Below are 21,117 nucleotides of genomic sequence, written 5' to 3' on the forward strand. Positions count from 1 at the left end.
TCTGTAATTTACCAGCGATAGAAACATTTATTACAGCTGTGAAATTGGATATCGATAGTTTGAAGATGAAATCTAATACCCAGAGATTTAAACACCCCAATATGACTAAAGAGGAAATAGAGGCACTGGCAGAACTAAAGGGTAATAATAAGATAACAATCAAACAAGCAGATAAAGGGGGAGCAGTAGTAATCATGGATACTGAGGGATACATTGAGGAGATTAGGAGGCAGTTGCAAGATAGACAGGTTTATAGAGAGTTGATATCTGATCCTAAGTTTATCATAGGAGGAGTCATAGAGAGAACGTTAGAGGAAGCTATACAGAATAATATTATTGATAAAGATCTTAAACAATTTTTGACCGTGATACATCCAGTTACACCCATATTATATGTACTCCCGAAGATACATAAATCTCTTGTGAAACCTCCAGGTAGACCCATAGTTTCTAGTATTGGATCTATCCTGGGTAAAATCTCAATTTTTTTAGATAAAGCACTGCGCAAGTATGCCATTGAGGTCCCCTCTTATATCCGTGATACCTCTGACTTTCTACTGAAACTACGAGATATAAATATACCTGCTACAGCCCTGCTGTGTTCGTTCGATGTAGTGAGTCTCTACACATCGATCGATCATGACAGAGGGATTTCATCAATACGTAAAACCCTGATAAACAGTGAATATACACCTGCCTGTATAGAGTTTCTGCTTTCTCTGCTGAATATTGTTCTGAGACATAACTATTTTTTGTTTCAGGATCAGTTCTTCGTTCAGTTGAGGGGTACGGCGATGGGAGCCAATGTGGCACCAACGTATGCCAATATCTTCATGGCAACTTTGGAGAGAGAGTCGGTTTATGTATCCCACCACTTCAGACGGGTTCTGAGGTGGTGGAGATACATAGACGACATCTTCTTCATATGGCTGGGGACAGTTGAAGAACTAGATTTGTTTCATAAATACATGAATAAAATAGACAAGGATGTACAATTCACTTTGGTACAATCGAGTACTTCAATACAATTTCTAGACACCACAATCAGTAAAATTGACACAAGATTAGCGTCAGATATCCATACAAAAATAACAGATAGGAACAACCTTTTGAGATACGAGAGTAGCCACCCAAGGAGCTTGGTAAAGGCATTACCTTATAGCCAACTACTAAGGGTAAGGCGAATAGTTGATGGAGATGAGACAAGTAATAAGAGACTAGATGAAATGGGTAATAAATTCACCAAACGAGGTTACCCTAGGAAACTGATACAATACCATAGGGACAGAGTCACGAAGTCTAATAGAGATGAGCTCCTTTCCACACAAGGATCCGAAAAAAACGAAAAAAACAAAAAGGATAATAATAGGAGAATACCCTTTATATCTACATACAACGAATCAAGTAAAGACGTAGCAAAAATAATCAATAGACATTGGCCGATACTTAACAGTAACTTAAAGTATGTCCCTGAGTTCTCTGTACCTCCACTTTTGTCTTTTAAACGATCGAGGAACCTGAAAGATAGGTTAGTAAAGGCTGATGTTGGCACGAACAAAAAATCAACACAGACGTTTTTTGGAAGGCAGAGATTGGGGTGTTTTCCCTGCCTTAATTGCGTAAATTGTAAATATTTGGTCAAAGGAGAAATCTTTATTCACCCTGTAACTAAAATAGAATTCAGAATCAAACACTTTCTTACCTGTACATCTGATTGGGTCGTTTACATGATACAATGTCCGTGTAACCTTTTGTATATAGGAGAAACCACTCTTGATTGTAAAACACGTATGAATAATCATAGGTTCACCATACGCAATAAAAGGATGGATCTGCCGGTATCCAAGCATTTTGTTGAAGCGAAACATACTGAAAAGGATTTGCGTTTCAGAATTATAGACCATATTCCCAGACCTAGACGAGGGGGGGATAGAGTATCTTTTCTGAAAAAACGTGAGCTAGAGTGGATATATAGGCTAAACACACTACGTCCCTATGGACTGAATGCTGATTTTAAATTGAGTGGTATAGGATGAGAGGCGGTTTGCCTATTTGCCCTGCTTTGTACTCTCCATTTCAGGCTGAAATGTATATTAGACAGAATGTATACATTATTCTGTTTAACTTAATGATCTATCTTTTATGTTCTTTGTTTATTGCAGATCAACTGTGAAAACTCACCTAGCACGGATCCCCTCATTAGAATACCATGCGTATGACTAGAAGAATCGAGTAAATTGATCGTTAGTCTACTGTTTATTCCAAATAATAATGTGATGGTTATTCTTGATAGAACAGCTTTGAATTATAATTGAACCGTAAAAATTAACACAGAGTTTGAGTCTGATATGGGACAGGAGTCCTGCTTCCAATCCCCATTTCTGGGAATTTATCGAGGCTCTTTTTGGAACTACACAGGCACGATCTGTGTATAACGGATCGAGCTTTGTGGTATGTGCCATCAAGGGTGAAATGTCTCCGTTTCTATTGGGGACTGCCACCGCTTGTTGAGCCTCTAAACTAACCCAGAGGGTAAAAGCACTGTATAAATTTCTGTTTTTTTAAACAATAAATTTGACTCACAATGTGTTGTTCCTGAATGGGACACAAGGGGTTATTCAATTACAAACGTAATTCATTGATCTGAGCATGCGCGAGATGCGTTCCATGTACGAGTGCGTGTCATGACTCAGGCTGGAATGTTATGATTGGTCACGTGGTTAACTTGTTCCCGGAAGTCACTGAGACAACGAAACAGCATGGATGAAGTGAGGGGATCCGTTAGAGGGTGAGCTTAATAATAATGATTAAAGCATTTTTTTAAAAATCTGTATGTTATGCACCTGCACTTTATGAATAGCCACTTATTCAATTAGATCTTATTTAGATCTTTTTACACATTATGGGTGTTATGCCCACATAATAACTATGATACACAACGATTACTGGAATCACATGGAAATGCACTGCTATTATCTTTATTGTAAATCTTTGCTGGAAACAGAGAACTGTACAATACTGTGTTTATTGTATTTTTATTGTTTAATCATGCTCTTTGACAAATCATGTATTTAAATGTGCACTGTTCACTGAAATGTACTGCTTGAGAAAGGCCCCATGGAGCAGGGCTGAAACGTCGCATTAAAGTGATCCTATTTTTCACAAATATCGGAGTGCTGTCTCGTATTTTGGAGGTTATTGATTACTGAGACACTGGTCAAGTGTCCGAACGGGAATCTTTTGCACCCCCCACGGAAGGAACGGTGCTGTTTTTTCTCTTTGTTTATATATATATATATATATATATACACTCACACATTATAAGCCCTAATTGATTATCAATTAACTAATTTATTGCCCTAATCTGAGTACTATCTACCTAAACTATAACTAGCTGCCTAAACTAAACTATCTATGTGGAGGTGTTTTTGTGTTTCACAGTCATTGTGTCTTTATACGAGACATACAGCAGCTGCTCGGCACAGCTTCTTCTCCCCCACTGTCTCAGAACGATCTGGCAGGGAGGGAGGAGAAACATTGTAACAAACAGCACGAAAGTTTGTTGCTGCAACAAACTTTGCTGTGAACACCATGATAGCTTTATCATGGTGATCACGTCATCGGGACCGACACCAATCCGGTCCTGATGTCTTCTCTCAGGCCCCATGCACACGACCGTGCCCAATCAATCACAGGAGAAAACAGCTGTGTCGTTTCAGACGTAAAAGCTCCTCCTCGCATTATGCGAGGCGTCTTTGACGCTCGTAAATCTTGAGCTGCTCTTCATTGACTTCAATGAAGAATGGCTGAAATTACGTTGCAAAGAAGTGTACTTCTTTGCCGAGGCAGTCATTTTACGCGTCGTCGTTTGACAGCTGTCAAACGACGACGCATAAATGACAGGTCGTCTGCACAGTACGTCGGCAAACCCATTCAAATGAATGGGCAGATGTTTGCCGACGTATTGTAGCCCTATTTTCAGACGTAAAACGAGGCATAATACGCCTCGTTTATGTCTGAAAATAGGTCGTGTGAACCCAGCCTAAACAGAAAAGCACGTGGTGCTTTTCTGTTTTCATTCATAGTTTTGACTACTGTAGCGCTCATCACGCGCGGCACACGGAAGTGCGCCCGTGTGCCGTGCGCAGTTTTCACGCACCCATTGACTTCAATGGGTGCGTGATGTGCGAAAAACGGGCAAATATAGGACGTGTCGTGCGTTTCACTGACAGTCTGAACGGCCCCATTCATTAACATAGATCCGTGCGACGCGCGTGATTTTTTACGCGCTTAGCACGGACGTATTATACGTTCGTCTGAATAAGCTCTTACAACCAGGTAGATTTAAATTTAGAAAAATGCTAATTTTTGCAATTTTTCTCTAAATTGTGGTGTTTTTCACAATTAAATACTTAAAAGAGGCTCTGTCACCACATTATAAGTGCCCTATCTCCTACATGAGGAGATTGGCGCTATAATGTAGATGACAGCAGTGCTTTTTATTTAAAAAAACGATCTATTTTTACCACTTTATTAGTGATTTTGGTTTATGCTAATGAGTTGCTTAATGCCCAACTGGGCGTGTTTTTACTTTTTACTAAGTGGGCGTTGTACAGGGGAGTGTATGACGCTGACCAATCAGCCTCATGCACTCCTCTCCATTCATTTACACAGCAGCATTGCGTTCTTACTAGAACACGACCTGCAGCCACATACACAGATATTAACGTTAATCAAGTGTCCTGATAACGAATATACATTACCTCCAGCCAGGACGTCATGTGTATTCAGAATCCTGACACTTCTGAATCTTTTCTGTGAGCTTTCCAGTAAGGGAAACGAAATCTCGTTTACCTCGAAATCTCGCGAGATTATGCGTGGCTTGCTGGAATCTCACAGAAAAGATTCAGAAATGTCAGGATTCTGAATACACATGACGTCCAGGCTGGAGGTAATGTATATTCATTATCAGGACACTTGATTAACGTTAATGTCTGTGTATGTGGCTGCACATCATGTTCTAGTAAGAACGCGATGCTGCTGTGTAAATGAATGAAGAGGAGTGTATGACGCTGACTGGTCACTGATTGGTCAGCGTCATACACTCTGTACAACGCCCACTTGGTTGAAAGTAAAAACACGCCCACTTAGCTATTAAGAAACTCATTAGCATAAAGCTAAAAATCGCTAATAAAGTGGTTTAAAATAGATCGGTTTTCTAAATAAAAAGCATTACTGTCACCTACATTATAGCGCCGATCTCCTTATGTAGGAGACAGGGCACTAATAATGTGGTGACAGAGCCTCTTTAATGTATGGACCAAAATTTGCCACAAACTTAGAGTACAATGTGTCACGAGAAAATAATCTCAGAATTGCTTGGATAGGTAAAAGCATTCCAAAGTTACCACATAAAGTGACACATGTCATAATAAAGCTCCGTCAGGAAGGTTAAAAGTGGCTGCAGCGAGAACTGCGAAAACCAACACTGAGCGTGACCTAGCGTCTTCCCAGCTACTCCCTCCTTACAGGTGTTGTGGCTCAAGTGTCCCCTAATATTAGCAATGCCGCCAAATTCTTTCAAAGAAAATGAGCTGATCCTCCTATAAAGCCCCATTTCACCACTACATCACGTTCTGTCAAGTCACTGGTTCCATTAGCTACTATCGCCACCTAGTGATACAACATCACTGCACACCCTCACTCGGCTGACGTCACTTAGCCGGGTCACTCTAGCGCAAGTGTCAAGACTCTATGGTGGTAAATAAGACCCAGAAGCTTATGTACGGAAGTGCGCCATGCCACGCCGGAAATTGTTGGTGATTGGTGTCGGAGCCGCTTATGGAAGTCACACGTGTGGTCTGTATCGCTGTGTAGAGGGGAGAACATGTCCGCGGCGCTACTCAGGAAAGGACTGGAGATACTGGGCCCTGTTTCCAGGGGTGAGAATTGTTTGTATGTGGAGAGCAGCCTAGCGACGGCACATAACTGCCCTGATCTATACTGGGGTATATAGCACCGATCTGCGACCTGTTCTCCAGTTGATATGAAACTGCAATTCCCAGCATACCATATTATCTGCAAGAGAGCATGCTGGGATTTGTGTCTCCGCAGCAGTTGTGACACTACATCATTGTTATATTGGACTTTTTTTTGTATTACATTGGTTTCGTTTAACCATGCTACACAAGCTATACGGCTACATTCACACGACAGTGAAAAACGGCCGATCTTTGAACGGTCGTCAATGATTTTCTATGGGTGTATTTACACTGCCGTTTTTTTAACGGCCCGTGAATATTGGCCGTCAAAAAAATAGGACATGTCCTATGTTTGGCCGTTTAGACGGCCCACATAGAAGTCAATGGCTCCATTTTTAACCGCTGTGAATACATGTAAGGGTCTGTTCACATTGCTGTTCATTTCCGTTCCGGGGTTCCGTCTGTGGTTTGTCGGGTGAACCCCGCAACGGAAACCTCCGACGGAACCCCGGAATGGAAACGAACGGTGATGTGAACAGGCCCTAACAGCCGTTAAAAACGGATCTATCACATGGTGGTTCAAGAGGCAAGGGAATTATTGGTTCCCTTGTTGGCTATTGGCGGTGTGATGACACATACTCACCGATGCAGCGCCGTCTTCTATAGGTGTGGTCTCTAGTCTCACGGGTTCTGCGAAGGTGACAAGAGGATGTCATCGCGCTGCCTTCGCAGAACTCGTGAAGACTAGAGACCCCATATGAAGTAGGCAGCGCTGCATCAGTGAGCGTGTAGGGCATTCAGGCGGAATTATATGTCGGGTATTGTGCTCACTACAAGGGTAGTGTGGCGCTAGTACAGGGGGCATTGTTGTCAACTGCAGCAAATTTTACGGGGCTGTCCTAAGTTTAGGCTCTGTTCACATCTGCGTCGGGGTCCCGTTCTGACTTTCCGCCGGAGGTTTCTGTCAGAACGGGACCCTGAGCAGACACAAACTGACACCGACAGAAACCAGAGGTTTCCGTTTCCATCACCATTAATTTCCGTGGTTTCCGTTTGTCTCTTTTGTGCACCGGATCCATCGTTTTGCCGGAAGCAATAGCTTATTCGGTGCACAAAACAGACAAACGGAAACCACCGTCTCCGTTGAAATCGATGGTGATGGAAATGGAAACCTCTGGTGTCGGTTTGTGTCTGCTCAGGGTGGCTTTCTGACGGAAACCTCAGACTGAACGTCAGAAAGGGACCCCGACGCAGATGTGAACAGAGCTATACAGAACCAGTCCCGGAAGATTACTACAGGGAGGGGGAGGTGCCTTCTCCGGAGAGCTGTGTGTGTGTGTGTGTGTGTGTGTGTGTGTGTGTGTGTGGCATCATCTACAGGGGGGCTGTATAACAATCATGACAATGACCTTCTTTTTGTTGTTTTCAGGGGGTTGGGACAAAAAAGCCTGACAAATGAAATTCAGTTTTTTTTAATGGCCATGCAAAACGGATATCAAATAGATAGATTGTGAAAGTGATTTAAATGTTTAGATTCATTTTGTGCACCGTCCAACTTGGTTGTTTTGTAGTGAATAAGAAAGTCATTGACCCTTTAAGGCTCTATTCACACGACCGGGTCCGAGTGTCGATCGATAAAAACGTCAGTTTTTCTCGGCCGTTTTGCATCTGTTCCGGGCCAAGTTTTTCAGGCCAACGGACGATTTTGACCCGTTTTGCATCCTTTTTTTTTTTTTTTTTTTTTTTTCCCTGTCCGTTTTAAAATTGGATGAATTTCATTTGTACATTTTTTTCAACACACTGCCCTCTGTAGATAATGCCCCAGGCTGCCCTCTGTAGATAATGCCCCAGGCTGCCCTCTGTAGATAATGCCCCAGGCTGCCCTCTGTAGATAATGCCACACAGACACCCTTGTACATAGTCACCCCCAATAGATAGCACCCCTCCCCCCTACTTTCCTGTAGAGGACGGCTCCAGGAGACGTCCCTCACTTCACTGTCCATATATGTTCCGTTTTAGTTAAACTGTTAGTGTATAAATGATTAAACATTGTTATAATTTTTTTTTATTTTTTCACAAGTCAGGAAATATTATAAATTAGATTCTAATTTATAACATTTCCCTGTGCTGATCACTAGAGGGAGCAATTCCCAAAATTTCAGCATTGGCATGTGGTAAAGCAACCACATTGCTTTATGCTGCAAATTTGGTGTAAACACACACGCTCTAGTGAGCTCACAGAATCTCCCCCTCACTTATCCTGGCTAGTGCCAGGAGAAAGGAGGGGATTGAATGTTCAAGCCTCCTACACTGTGCCGCCATTTTTTGAGCGAATACAGTGTAGTAGGCTTACATACAGTGGTAATCACACACTAAAACACGTACATACACAGACATAACTTACCTGCTCCTGCTGCCGCCGCTCCCTCCGGTCCGTACGCTCTGTCTGCTCCCTCCGCTCCTAGTGCTTGCTTCAGAACACATGTCCGGAAAGCCGCTACCGGAAGTAGTCATCTTACTGTCCGGCCGCGGCTTCCGGTCCACAAGAAAATGGCGCCGGATGTCGCTCTGTCGAAGACCTTCCATTTGGACTGTGTGGGAGCATGCGCCGTTCCCACGCAGACGGCGTACACCATAGTGAATGCGAACGGCTCCCGTTCGCATTCTCTATGGGGATGTATGTGCCGTATTCCATCTCTGTATGTGTCGTTAATCGACATACAGAGATGAAGAAAAAAAATGGCAGCCCCCATAGTGAAGAAAAAGTTTGAAAAAATAAAAGCAAAACACAAACACACAAAAATATTTTAAAAAAAAAATAAAACACGAACAGCAAATTGATCTAAAAATTATTTTTTTCGCGGCACCCTTCCTTTAAGTGCTGCATGGCGCTACACCGCGGCGGCGGCTAACTGTGCAGCGTGTCTGCCCAGCTCTCTGTGTTGCCGATCAGCGGCCCATCGACAATGTCCTCTGGGCTGCCATGTACGGAATTTATGAGGACCAGGAAAAAAATCAACACGTTAAAAAAAAGTTCCAGATCTTAGAATATGGCGATGCAAAATGTGCAGTGTTCCAAAAGCGGATTAAATTGGGCACCATTTAGCAGTGTGACACTGCCCACACATCTATGAATTATTTATTTACCACATTATTATGCCCTGATGTACTTCACAGAGTTTACATATGCCCCCACATTATAAACTGAAATACCAGCAAAACGCCAAACAGAACTACTACCAAGCTAAATCGCTGCTCCCTCCCTTCTCAGCCCTGCAGCGTGCCCAACAGCAGTTTACGTCCACCGATATGGCATCACCATAGCCGGGAGAACCCGGTTAATATTTTAAGGTATTTGTCGTCAGTGGCACAAACTGGGCATAATTTCTAGTGCTCTGAAATGGTAAATCAGTGGAAAATTAAAATTTTCGCTCTGCACCATCCGCTGCGCATTAACCTCTTTGCGCACCACGACATAGCATGTTGTGTTGTGGGGGGGTAATATATGGAGCGGGCTCACGCTCTGAGCCAGTGCCATACGCTGTCCGCTGTGTATTACAGCTGACACGCATGACTAACGGTCAGGAACAGCGGTCGCGCTGTTACAGGAGAGTGTAAAAATGACAATATACTGCAATACATTAATATTGCAGTGTATTGTACCAGCTATCTACTGATTGCTGGTCCAAGTCCCTTATAGGGACTAATAAAATATGTATAAAAAAAAAAAGTTAATAATTATTAGTTGAAAAAATATTTCAAGTACAAAAAAAAACCTTTTCACTTTTTTTTGGTCTAAAGTGATGTAAAAATGTAAAAAAAAAAAGCCACTAAATTGGTATCGCTGTGTCTATAAAGTCCAAACTATTACAATATACCATTATTTAACTCGCAAGGTAAACGCGGGGAGGGAAAAAGAAAATTCAAAAAATGGTTGTCCGGAAAGGGTTAATTACTTTCTAATGAAAAAACCATTTATGACTATGTGGGGTATTGCCATACTCGATAGAAATTGCTTTACAAATGTTGGGGTGCTTTTTCCTCCTTTATCCGTTGTGAAATTGAAAAAATGCAACATTTTAGTGGAAATAATGTTGATATTCATTTTCACTGCCTAATTCTAATTCTGCAAAAAACCTGTGGGGTCTAAATGCTCACTATACCCCTAGATCGATTCCTTCAGTTTTGTAGTTTCCCAAATGGGGTAACTTTTGGGTGGTTTTCACTGCTTTGGCCTTTCAGAGGCTTTGCAAATGCGACATGGCATCCGAAAACCAATTCAGCTAAATTTGAGCTCCAAAAGCCAAATAGCGCTCCTTCATTTGCAAGACCCGCTGTGGGTCCAAACTGCAATTTATTACCACATATGGCATATTTATCTAATCGGGAGATATTGTTTTACAAATGTTGGGGTGCTTTTTCTCCTTTATTCCTTGTAAAAATTAAAAATGGCTAAGTTTTTTTCAGAGAAAGGGGTGTAGTTTCCAAAATGGGGTAATTTTTGGGGGGTTTCCACTATTTTGGACCCTCCGGTGCATTGAAAACGCGACACGGCACTGAAAACTGTTCCAGCAAAATCAAAAATCCAAATGGTGCTCTGTCCCTTCTGAGCCCTGCTGTGGGTCCAAACAGCAGTTCATTACCACATATGGGCAGTGGCGGATTATCATTAGGGCGGTTCGGGTGGCCGCCCGGGGCCAAAGGCTCCCAGGGGGCCCGAACCCCCTCATGCCCGGTGGCGTCGCTAGCATCGGAGGGAGCCCCGGTGCCAGGACCGCACCTGTCATGAGGCGAAGTGAGCTTCGCTCCTACTTAGCAGCCATGGTCTGTACTGAAACTCCCCCTCCAGCCCCCCTTCCCTGCTCTACAAATCTCTCCTCCTGCTGCTAGCAGTCAGGACATGGGGGAGGGGAGGCTGTTTGCGGGCTCTGTGTCGGGCTGTGAGCAGAAGAAACGCTGAGTGAAGGCTCCCACCACATCAACCTGCTGAACGGCCCTTCACAAATATCCTACATAAAAGGTAAGTGCATGTGTGTTTACAATGTGTACTTTATATGTGTATAATGTGCATATTCATGTGTGTCTGTGATGTGTACATGTGTATATATAGCGTGTGTGTGTGTGTGTATATATATATAATCTCTGCAGAAAAAAAGCACCATTTCCTGTATTTTTACTGTAGAAAATGGTGCGTATTTTGCGGCGTTTTTCTCAATGTTGGGGGATGGTGATATCTCCTCTGAAAAAACGCAGCAATTCTGTCCGTTTTCCGCAGCAGGAATTGACATGCTGCAGTACGAGAAATACGCACCGCAGGACAAAATGTCTGGTCGGAAATTTTACGCAGCGTCTGGATGAGATTTGGTAAATTCACTCACTTTGCCACTACTGTATTTTGCGTATTTTCCTGGCGGAAAATACGCAGCAATTCTGTTAAGTGTGGAGAAGCCCTAATACAGTAGCAGCACAGTAGATTAGATGTGAACAATTCTCATCCACACGCTGCGTAAATAAGTGGGGAAAAGAAGCTCAGAAATTGACCTGCGGTGCAGTTTTTATTCCGCAGCATGTCAATTGTATTTGTGTAAATACTGCTCATTTGTTTTGGGTTTTCCCCCATTTAATTCAATGGGGAGGTAAAACCTGCAACAAATAACAGATGTTATGTAAAAACGCAATTTGGAAAAAATAAAAATCTTATACTTGCCCAGAATTCTGTTTCTTGGTCCGGGCCGGCCTGCTGGGATGACGTTTCACCCCATGTGACCGCTGCAGCCAATCGCAGACTTCAGCAGTCATATGGGATAAAATGACAGCGACGCTGTGTAGCACTATATACAAGGGGGGAGCGCTGTGTGGCACTATATATAAGGAAGGGAGCACTGTGTGGCACTATATACAAGGGGGAGGCCTGTGTGGCTCTATAGGGGGCTGTGTGTGTGGCGCACTCTACAGGGGGTTGTGTGTGTGGTGCGGTCTACAGTGGGGGGTTGCGCTATCTACAGGGGGTACTGTATGTGGTGCCTTATAATTGTGTCACACACTGTAAAGTATTCAGGGGCGCAGTGCATGGTGATATTATATTTAAAGGCTGCAGAAATAGGTCATGGCCAGGAGAAGTCGTCTTGAGCTCAGGACCGGATGGAGAAGAAAAGAGGAAAAAAAACTACTAGCTTCTGAGACGTCGTCGCCTGTGAGTCACTGGATTTGTAGAGAATCTGTCCCCTCTCCTGTTTATTATAGGAAATCCTTGTATTCCACATAACGTCTTTGTGAAGTCCAGGACTGATAGGAAAATTGGTGTTACCAATCCCCTTGTCAGGAGGATGTGTCCCTTGCACACTGTGATACTGTCAGTATGTAGGGACACAGCCCTGTGAAAGGGGAATCGTAACACCCATTTGTTAATGCTTGTGCAAAAAGGTAGTGTTAGCAATAGTTACAGCGCGGCATCGCGGCGGTGGAGAAGGGGGGGCCCAAGTTTGGGTAACAGCCCATGTTCTTCTTAATCCGCCACTGCATATGGGGTATTGCTATAATCGGGAGAAATTGCTTTGCATATGTTGGGGTGTTTTTTTTTTTCTCCTTTTATTCCTTGTAAAAATTTAAAATGTCTACGTTTTTTCAGAAAAAAAGTAGATTTTTATCATCCCATACCAATTCAAAAAAAATTGCGGGTTCAAAATGCTAACTATACCCCTTGATAAATTCCTTTAGAGGTGTAGTTTCCGAAATGGGGTCACTTTTGGTGGTATTTACTGGTTTGGCCCCACAAGATCTATTCAAACCTGACATGGTGCCTAAAATATATTCTTAAAAGAAAAAAAAAAAGAGGCCCCAAAATCCCCTAGGTGTTCCTTTGCTACTGAGACCTGTGTTTCAGTCCATTAGCACACTAAGACCACATGTGGAATATTTCTAAAAACTGCAGAATCTGGGCAATAAGTATTTTGTTGCATTTGTCGGGTAAATCCTTCTGTGGTACAGAAAACAATGTATTACAAATGAATTTTGGCAAAAAAAATGAAATTGCTTTCATTCCTGTGGCATGCGTAGCGGACGTGACGCGCGGACGTCTGTTACGAGAACCGCCCACCGCTTCCCACTAGAAGCCTGACGGAGGGAGAGGAGCCGTTAACGCTGGGCAGGGTAAGTATTTTTTTTCTTTACTTTGTTAGCAGTTGTGTGAGAAATGGAGCCAGAATGCCGGAAGTTGTAGTCCTCTCCTCTTATACCTCCTCTCTGTAATGTCCTCTGATATCCCATAACATCCTGGACATGCTGGTAGTTGTAGTTCTCTCCTCTTATACCTCCTCCCTGTAATGTCCTCTGATATCACATAACATCCTGGACATGCTGGGAGTTGTTCTTATAGCTCCTTATTTATTCCTTCCCCAGGAGTAAGCACACTTTCTCTCTGTGATGGTCACTTTTACTAGAGGGGCAGATGGTCATTTTATCGGGGGGGGGGGGGGGGCGACGGCGGATGACTGAGGCCGATGGTGGCTTTACTGGAGGGGGCTGATGGTCGTTTTACTGGGGGACGGAGGCTGATGGTGACTTTACTGGGGGGGCTGAGGCTTATGGTCTCTTTACTGAGGGGTCATACTGTGAGTGGGGGGCTGGTGGTCATCACTGTGAGTGGGCGGCTGATGGTCATCACTGTGAGTGGGCGGCTGATGGTCATCACTGTGAGTGGGCGGCTGATGGTCATTACTGTGAGTGGGCGGCTGATGGTCATTACTGTGAGTGGGCGGCTGATGGTCATTACTGTGAGTGGCGGGTTGATGGTCTTCGAGTGGTTTCCGCCTCTGACCTCCCATTGAAATTAATAGGAGGCAGAAAAAAACCTGCGGCGCTCGTTTGGTGCTTTTTTTGTCTGCGGTTTTTGCATTCGCTTTAACGGCTTAAAAAAAAATGTGGCCAAAAAACAGTCAAACAACGCTGTCAATTCAAAATCTGTCTCAAAATTCCTAAATGAATTTGAAGGCAGATTTTTAGTTTCTACCTTACAAAAAAACGTTGTGTGAACATACCATAAGAGTGTAGTGCTTGTTTTTAGCCGGTTTTTGTCGTTTTGTAAACAATTTTTGGTAGGGGTGCCCTGAGAATTTTTTTTTCCCCTGGGGTGCCTTGAGCCTGAAAAGGTTGGGAAACTCTGGCCTAAAGGGTTAAAACACTTTCTGAATGCTGTTTTGAATGAGGGGTGCAGTTTTCAAAATGGGGTGATTTATGGGGACTTTCTAATATATAAGGCCCTCAAAGCCACTTCAGAACTGAACTGGTGCCTGAAAAAATAGCTTTTTGAAATTTTCTTGACAATGTGAGAAATTGCTGCTAAAGTTCTAAGCCTTGTAACGCCCTAGAAAAAAAGAATGTTCAAAAAAACGATACAAACATAAAGTAGACATATGGGAAATGTAAACTAGTAACTATTTTGCGTGGTATTTTACAAGCAGATACATTTAAATTTACAAAATTGCTAATTTTTTAAAATTTTCTCAATCTTGGCTTTCTTTTTTACAAATAAATATTGAATTTATCGTCCAAATTTTTTCACTAACGTAACGTAGTTCCGAAGTTATTACCTCATAGTGACACGTGTCAGATTTGGATAATCTTCTTTGTCCTGAAGGTCAAAACAGGCTCAGTCCTGAAGGGATTAAATTTAAAAAAAAACGCACACGCACATACACCTTTTTTTACAATAAACATTAATAAGTCTCAATACATACAACATACATGTATTGTCGCGACCGTAATAAATTTATAGCGTCATTTATGATATTTACAATGTTATGAAATAAAAACTGCTTTCTTTCACTTATTAATGTGAGGTACGAGGTATTATGAATTTTGAACCCCCACGTGCCTCACATTCATGATAATTAACCCATCATGTATCTCGCACATGAACCCAATGTTGTTCATTATGGCTGAGGAACATGATGGGACTAATTACTATTAACTGGTTGCCGACACAGGACGAGTATGCTCGTCCTGAGCGGCGAGCACTTCGCGCATTAGGACGAGCATACTCGTCCTGTGTGACAGCCGTCTGTGCCGTCTCTGCGTGTGTGATCGAGAGCGGGGCAACGGCTGTAATACACAGCCACGGCCCCGCTCTGACAGCGGAGAGAAGAGAAACATCTTCTCTCCGCTGTTAACCCTTTGAACGCCGCGATGACAGCTGATCGCGGCGTACAAGGAGAGGGGACTGCACATTGATCGCGTCACAGAAAATAACTGTGACGCGATCAAAGCCCATAACTCGTATGGCCAGACAGCCCAGGGTCCATTGAAGGACCCCAGGGCTGTCTGAACATATTTCCTGTTGTTAGGGCATACTGAGGTGTGCCCTAACAACTGCCTGTGTACGATCAGTAACAGGCTAATGTACTGGCATACAGATCTATGCCAGTACATTGCAGTTACAAAATAAAAATAAAAATGATAAATCCCTTTATGGGATTAAAAAAAAAAGTTAAATGAATGTAAAAAAATAATAATGGTAAATAAATAAATAAAAAGTAAATAAAATACACAGAAACACACATTTTTTATAATAAATCAACTTTTTAAAATATAAGTCCCAAAACATAAAATAATATAGACATATTTGGTATCGCCACGACCGTAACAGCCTGTACAACAAATGTATAACATTATTTATGATGATCGGCGTATTGTGTAAAAAAAAAAAATATTAAAACTGCTGCACAACTGCTTTTTTTCTGCATTTTAATCTAATTAAAAATGTATAGAAATTAAACGATAATGTATTTGTACCAAAAAATGGTACGTACTTAAAGTACAACTCGTCCCGCAAAAAACAAAGTCTCATACAACTACGTCGTACAAAAAATAAAAGCGTTATGCGCGTCGGGATGCAAAGAGGGAAATTTAAAAAAAATTGCTCTGTCCTCAAGGCTAAAATTGGCCGTGTCCTTAAGGGGTTAATGTGAGGCAAGTGGAGGTTCAAAATTCATCACACCACGTGCCTCACATCAGAGAATGGAAGAACTTCTTCTTCTTTTTCATTGTTGGCAAAGTATCGTTTTGGTATCGAGTATCGCAATACTACACGAAGTATCGGTATCTAAGTCCGAATTGTGGTATTGTGACATCCCTACAATGGACGCATTTAATGTGCACGTCTGAAACTTTCCCGACATACATGCTAAATGGACGTCACAAATGTGATATGAAGAGGGCATTCGATGTATTGAGGAGTAAATTGATAGTTGAAGATTTGCAGTTGGTGTATCGGTACATTGGCTTTGAGTTTTATTGACTAATTTTCTAATCTCTAAAAGAATTTCAGTAAATACAATAATATGTTTAGACTAACGCTTCTCGCATATTGCCACGGAAGGGAAGCGGTATTCTGAAAGTTATAGCGACATCCATTACCACGACTACTTCCAGATCACATTAGTGCCTCTCACAAAGACCACCCCTTTTCAGAAGCTACGGGCCCAGCTCCTCACACCTCCGGCAAACAGCTGAATTTGCCAAGTATATGATGGCCATTTAGATGCATTACATAGATTGCTCCAGTCTGCCAGAGCAAGAGCTGCTGCTTGGCAGTGGCTCTGGTTCAATATGGGGAGTTTCAAGCGTAGAGTCATTGTGAAGGGGTTTTCCCATCATTAGAAGGGATGGTATTCTGCCAATCAGATGAATGAATTAAAAAAACAAAAAACCGGTAACTGCAGCATGGGAGTGCTGTTGTGCAGAGATAATCCGATGGAACCTCTCTCCATTCATTCTCACGATCGATGCGGTGCCTAGAGGTCGAATCCCCACCGATATGCCATAAAACTAGAAGGTGGGAGTATCCTCTCATGTTGGTTTAATTCTACTCCCTGTAATGTAAACCTTGTGATAGTCCGCTTGCAATGAACGTGGGTAAATAAAGGTTATGACATTGTTCACACTGTTTTAGTGAGTAAGTGCTCATTCAGACGAGCATGATTCTCGTCCATGTGCTGTGCATTGAAACCACGCACATCACACTGCCCCTTTGATTTCAATGGGGCTATTCACACGTGCATGGGTTTTCACGCAGCGAGTGTTCGTTGCGTGAAGCGCACTGCATGTCTTATATTGGTGCGTTTTCACCCACCTAGTCGCCTATTGAAGTCAATGGGTGTGTGAAAACCACGAACACACGGATGCACATCCGTGTGCTGTCCGTGTTTCAAGCATCAATTACACTTTAAAAAAAAAAAAAAAAGTGCAAGTGCGTGAAAAACATGCCACACACAAAGCACACTGATGCAAAAACGCAACGCACACGGACAGATTGACGCAAGTTTTTTATGCGTGTAAATCTGTCACGCTCGTGTGAATGTAGAGAAATTAATGTCATTTTGGCCATAACCTTTATGTTGTTGTCATCTCCTCCCTGTTACATTTTTTTCTACTTGACACAGATAATAAATCGTCACGTTTAAAGAAAAAAACAAGAGCCCACAATCCACATGCAGCCATAAGTTGTGACAAGACCGGAATGAAGAAACGGCGTAGGAAACTGAAGCAACAGGGACAGCCCCAAAACCAGAGAGCGTCTGCCAAAAACAGAGTCATCAAATCCGCAGTTGGTGAGAATCCTGAGCACAACACAACACCGTGTAAACCCTTTTTTTTTTTTTTTTCTCCTTTTTTTTAAATGTATTTTAAACAAGTTTTCAGTTGGGTTTTATTGAAAAAAAATAACTTTTTGAGGTACAGCTTCTATGTATCCTGGGATTGTGGTCACAGCCGAATCCGTCAGGTCAGCGGGACATACTGCTTCGGTGAGCACTGGCCACACAGGATCCAACTGTTATCAATCTCATCCAAGTTTGTGAATTTGGATGCTGCCCTCAGTGGGGACAGAATAATTTGGATGGCAGATTCCATTTAAATGCAGCAGTAAGAGACGGCTGTAGTCTAAGTCCTGCCAGGCATTCTCTCTGCTCAGTTCTATGGTAATTCTCCATTGAAGATGAAGCCCTAATTTTAGATGGAAAGGTTGCTAGGCATGTGACTGCTCCATTGAAATGTTCAAGGTTCTAAAAGGGGGGGGGGATCCCTAACAAATTTAGGATGGAAGCTAAGTTTTCAACTTTGACTTTAGACATATGTCTAGTCCTCTTAAACAGAAAATCATACTTATCATCTGTATAGATGTTGCAATGTAAATAACTACTGAAATAAGACATGGGGCTTTTTTACACAAGCATTTGAGCTCCATTTCCCTTTTTATTACATAAACTCAACAGATTGTCCATTAAATGGGCTGTCTTACCATGACCACTCCTTTTTATGCAGAAGCTGAACAGTCTATCAGCTTCTCCACAGGTCAGGTTTCCTGACAGTCAGAAACCGCTGCAGTGTCCTGATTTGCCAAAGCGGGTGCTGCTGTTTTTAATAAGGCTTTGCATTTTTAAAATAAATGTTGATCATTGATGCATACTCTTGTATCTGGGCAATGTCTGATTTCTTCTTACAGAGGAGTATAAGAAGCGTACAGCGCAGGATCATCTTGCACAGAACCTCAAGTACATGCGTGAATCACAAGCTGTTGCAAATAAGGTCTCAGTCAACAAGGTGAGTGAATTGTAAAAAATCGTTTGAAGAGTGGTTGGACGCTATGTATGTTTACTAGTAAACTGCTTAAATATTCAAATAGGTTTTCTGGGATTTAACAATGATAACCTATCCTAAGGAGAGGTGATCCGTGGTGGACCAACTGCCAGAACCTCACTGATCAGCAGAAAGTAGGGGTTGTGGCTCTTGCTAGTTCACGGAGGTCCCTTTACTGTATTTCCTACCAATGTGCTGCTCTTGTCAATGTGGCTAGTATTGCAGCACACCCTCATTTACATCAATAAGCCTGAGCTGCAGTACCTAACACCGCTTTAGCCCTGTCTGTGCAACTGTCTGGTACTGCAGCTGTGCTGTAATGGGCCTGCTCTGTTTATCGGGAGGAGGGGTACTGAGAGACAGACTCCACAACACTCATACTTTGATGGCCTATCCTATGGCGCATCAATGTTATATCCTAGAAAATCACATTACAATGAAGAAATGAAATAAGCAAGATAACATTTTTAATCTATGAGAAAAAAGGAGTACATGTAGCAATCTATCAATATTCAATGTTTTATGTTCGTGATACAGATTCTGACTCAGCACTGTGGACGGAAAGCAAAAGATCAGCGTGTAAAAAAGGAAAAGACGGTGCAAGAGAACTCTATGTTTACAGATCAGGACTTCAAAAAGTTTCAAAAGGAGTATTTTGGAACCAGATAGCAGCAGAGAGGAGGCTCTATCACCCCCTGGACAGATATATATTTTTGGGGTGTTACATGAGTGGAGCAGAATGTTCTGTGCTGGCAATCCGAGGTGCTGATATAACAATGTATATAATCTATGGTATAAAGTTGGGGGCAAACTAGAAATATGTCACTTATGGAACGGAAGCGTCCAATACAAGAAAAAGAACAAAGAGTGGAAGTAGAGAAATCTCAATAAAGATACATGGTTTCCTGATCACATTAGGGACAAGGACCTCTGCATTATTAACTAGACAGGGACAGTTCAGCACAAGTCTAACTTACAACTATGTCACTGGTTCTCAGTCACTGCATTGTCTACAGGACTTATTGCAATTATTAATTGTACATTGGTTTGGCACCTGATATCTCAGGACTACTCCTGGTCTGGCACGTACTTAAATATGGAAGGGAAAGTGCTGGAACTCTAGAATTTTACTAGGTAGAAAGCCAGGTGGTAGAATACTAGGTTTTTATCAAGTATTTTCCACAACTCCTCTTTGTTGAAGTTTAATAGTCCTGGGAATCTGATATTCCAGTTTTATGCCTCCCTTATACTTGCACTTTTTGTTCCTTATTTTATCGATACGGTGTAGGTTCTGATTATGGAAGCAGTGTTATTCTGTGGATCTAGAACAATACAGAGCTTAAAGAATAAAATAGTAACCTAAATACTGAGCTAAATGGAAGACAACAATCTGTTCTGAAATAGGCCTTGCAAAAATCCTGTAGATCCCAGACACTTAGGACATGCCATACATTTCTCTGGGTATATAGAACTTTTCTTGACAGCCTCTTCTGACCCCTTTTTTAAATCTCTGAATAATCCCATTCTAATGTGGATTCACACTGAAACTGAGCCATGAAAAACTTTTTACCTTGTTTTTTAAGCTGCATTCTGAGGTTACATGTCTAATTTCCATGCAGGAAGGGCGGGCGTCTAATAAAGTGGCCATTCAGTGTACATAGCTGTTGTAGGAGACAGGAAATTTGCAGTTGTGTTCAAATCAATAGATTATGCTTAAAGAGAATCTGTAACCTGACAAATGTTATAGTGGTTGGCCACTACCAGGCAACTGATGACCTATCCACCAGATAAGTTATCAGTAACCATTGATCTGTGGGGGTCCGAAACCCAGACCCTGCATCATTAAGCTGCTTCGGCTGCCTCTGTGCACCGGATGTCAATGTCTGAAGCTGATCGCTCCGGTCATGGAATAGTAGCAGAGCTGCAGTTCGGCAGCAGGGCCAATATGCAATGTACAGAGCCAACGGCTTCTGGCTGCTTACATTGCATAATGGCCATAACATCCAGTGCCCGAAGGCCTCTGGAGCATCTGATCGGTGTGGGGTTTGGCTGTCAGACCCGCACTGATGATATGCTGATGACCTATCCGGTGGATAGGTCATCAGTTGTCTGGTAGTGGACAACCCCTTTCAAGTAAATTAGGGGATATATTTCTGGTATTAGGATATCAGAAAGATGCACTAATTTAAGGAAATATATAACGTCTCTCTAAGGTCCCATGCACATGAATGTATTATTTTCCTCCCGTAAATACGGGTGCTTTGTCACACGTATTCCACCCGTATTTACGGACCCGTTTTCTCTGCACTAATCGGTAGCCCCTTCTCTCTAGCAGTACTAGGTAGAGAGAAGAGGCAGCCCTTTCGGGCATAGTTTCCGCAGAGATTGAAAGTAAAAGAAATTCATATGTACCCCCGACAGTTGTCTTGGTGACACATCCCTCTTTTGACATCCAGTCCGACCTCCCTGGATGACGTGGCAGTCCATGTGACCGCTGCAGCCT

At 42.4% G+C, this 21,117-nt stretch overlaps 1 protein-coding gene across 2 annotated transcripts; it reads left to right on the top strand.

Moving 5' to 3' along the window:
• Positions 1 to 2,620: 2,620 nt before the first annotated feature.
• LOC142658006 (active regulator of SIRT1-like) lies at positions 2,621 to 19,526 on the top strand. Of its 2 annotated transcripts, none has more exons than XM_075833647.1 (4): positions 2,621 to 2,788; positions 17,420 to 17,587; positions 18,481 to 18,578; positions 19,152 to 19,526. In XM_075833647.1, exons 2-4 carry the CDS (start codon positions 17,497 to 17,499, stop codon positions 19,281 to 19,283), a joined length of 321 nt encoding a protein of 106 aa, XP_075689762.1. In that variant the 5' UTR covers positions 2,621 to 2,788; positions 17,420 to 17,496; the 3' UTR covers positions 19,284 to 19,526. The 2 variants fall into 2 exon arrangements, with proteins under 2 accessions (XP_075689762.1, XP_075689761.1); XM_075833646.1 differs by lacking the exon at positions 2,621 to 2,788 and adding an exon at positions 5,771 to 5,942.
• The last annotated feature ends 1,591 nt before the right edge of the window (positions 19,527 to 21,117 follow it).

Source organism: Rhinoderma darwinii, chromosome 7, assembly GCF_050947455.1.
Source record: "Rhinoderma darwinii isolate aRhiDar2 chromosome 7, aRhiDar2.hap1, whole genome shotgun sequence".
Lineage (NCBI taxonomy): Eukaryota > Metazoa > Chordata > Amphibia > Anura > Rhinodermatidae > Rhinoderma > Rhinoderma darwinii.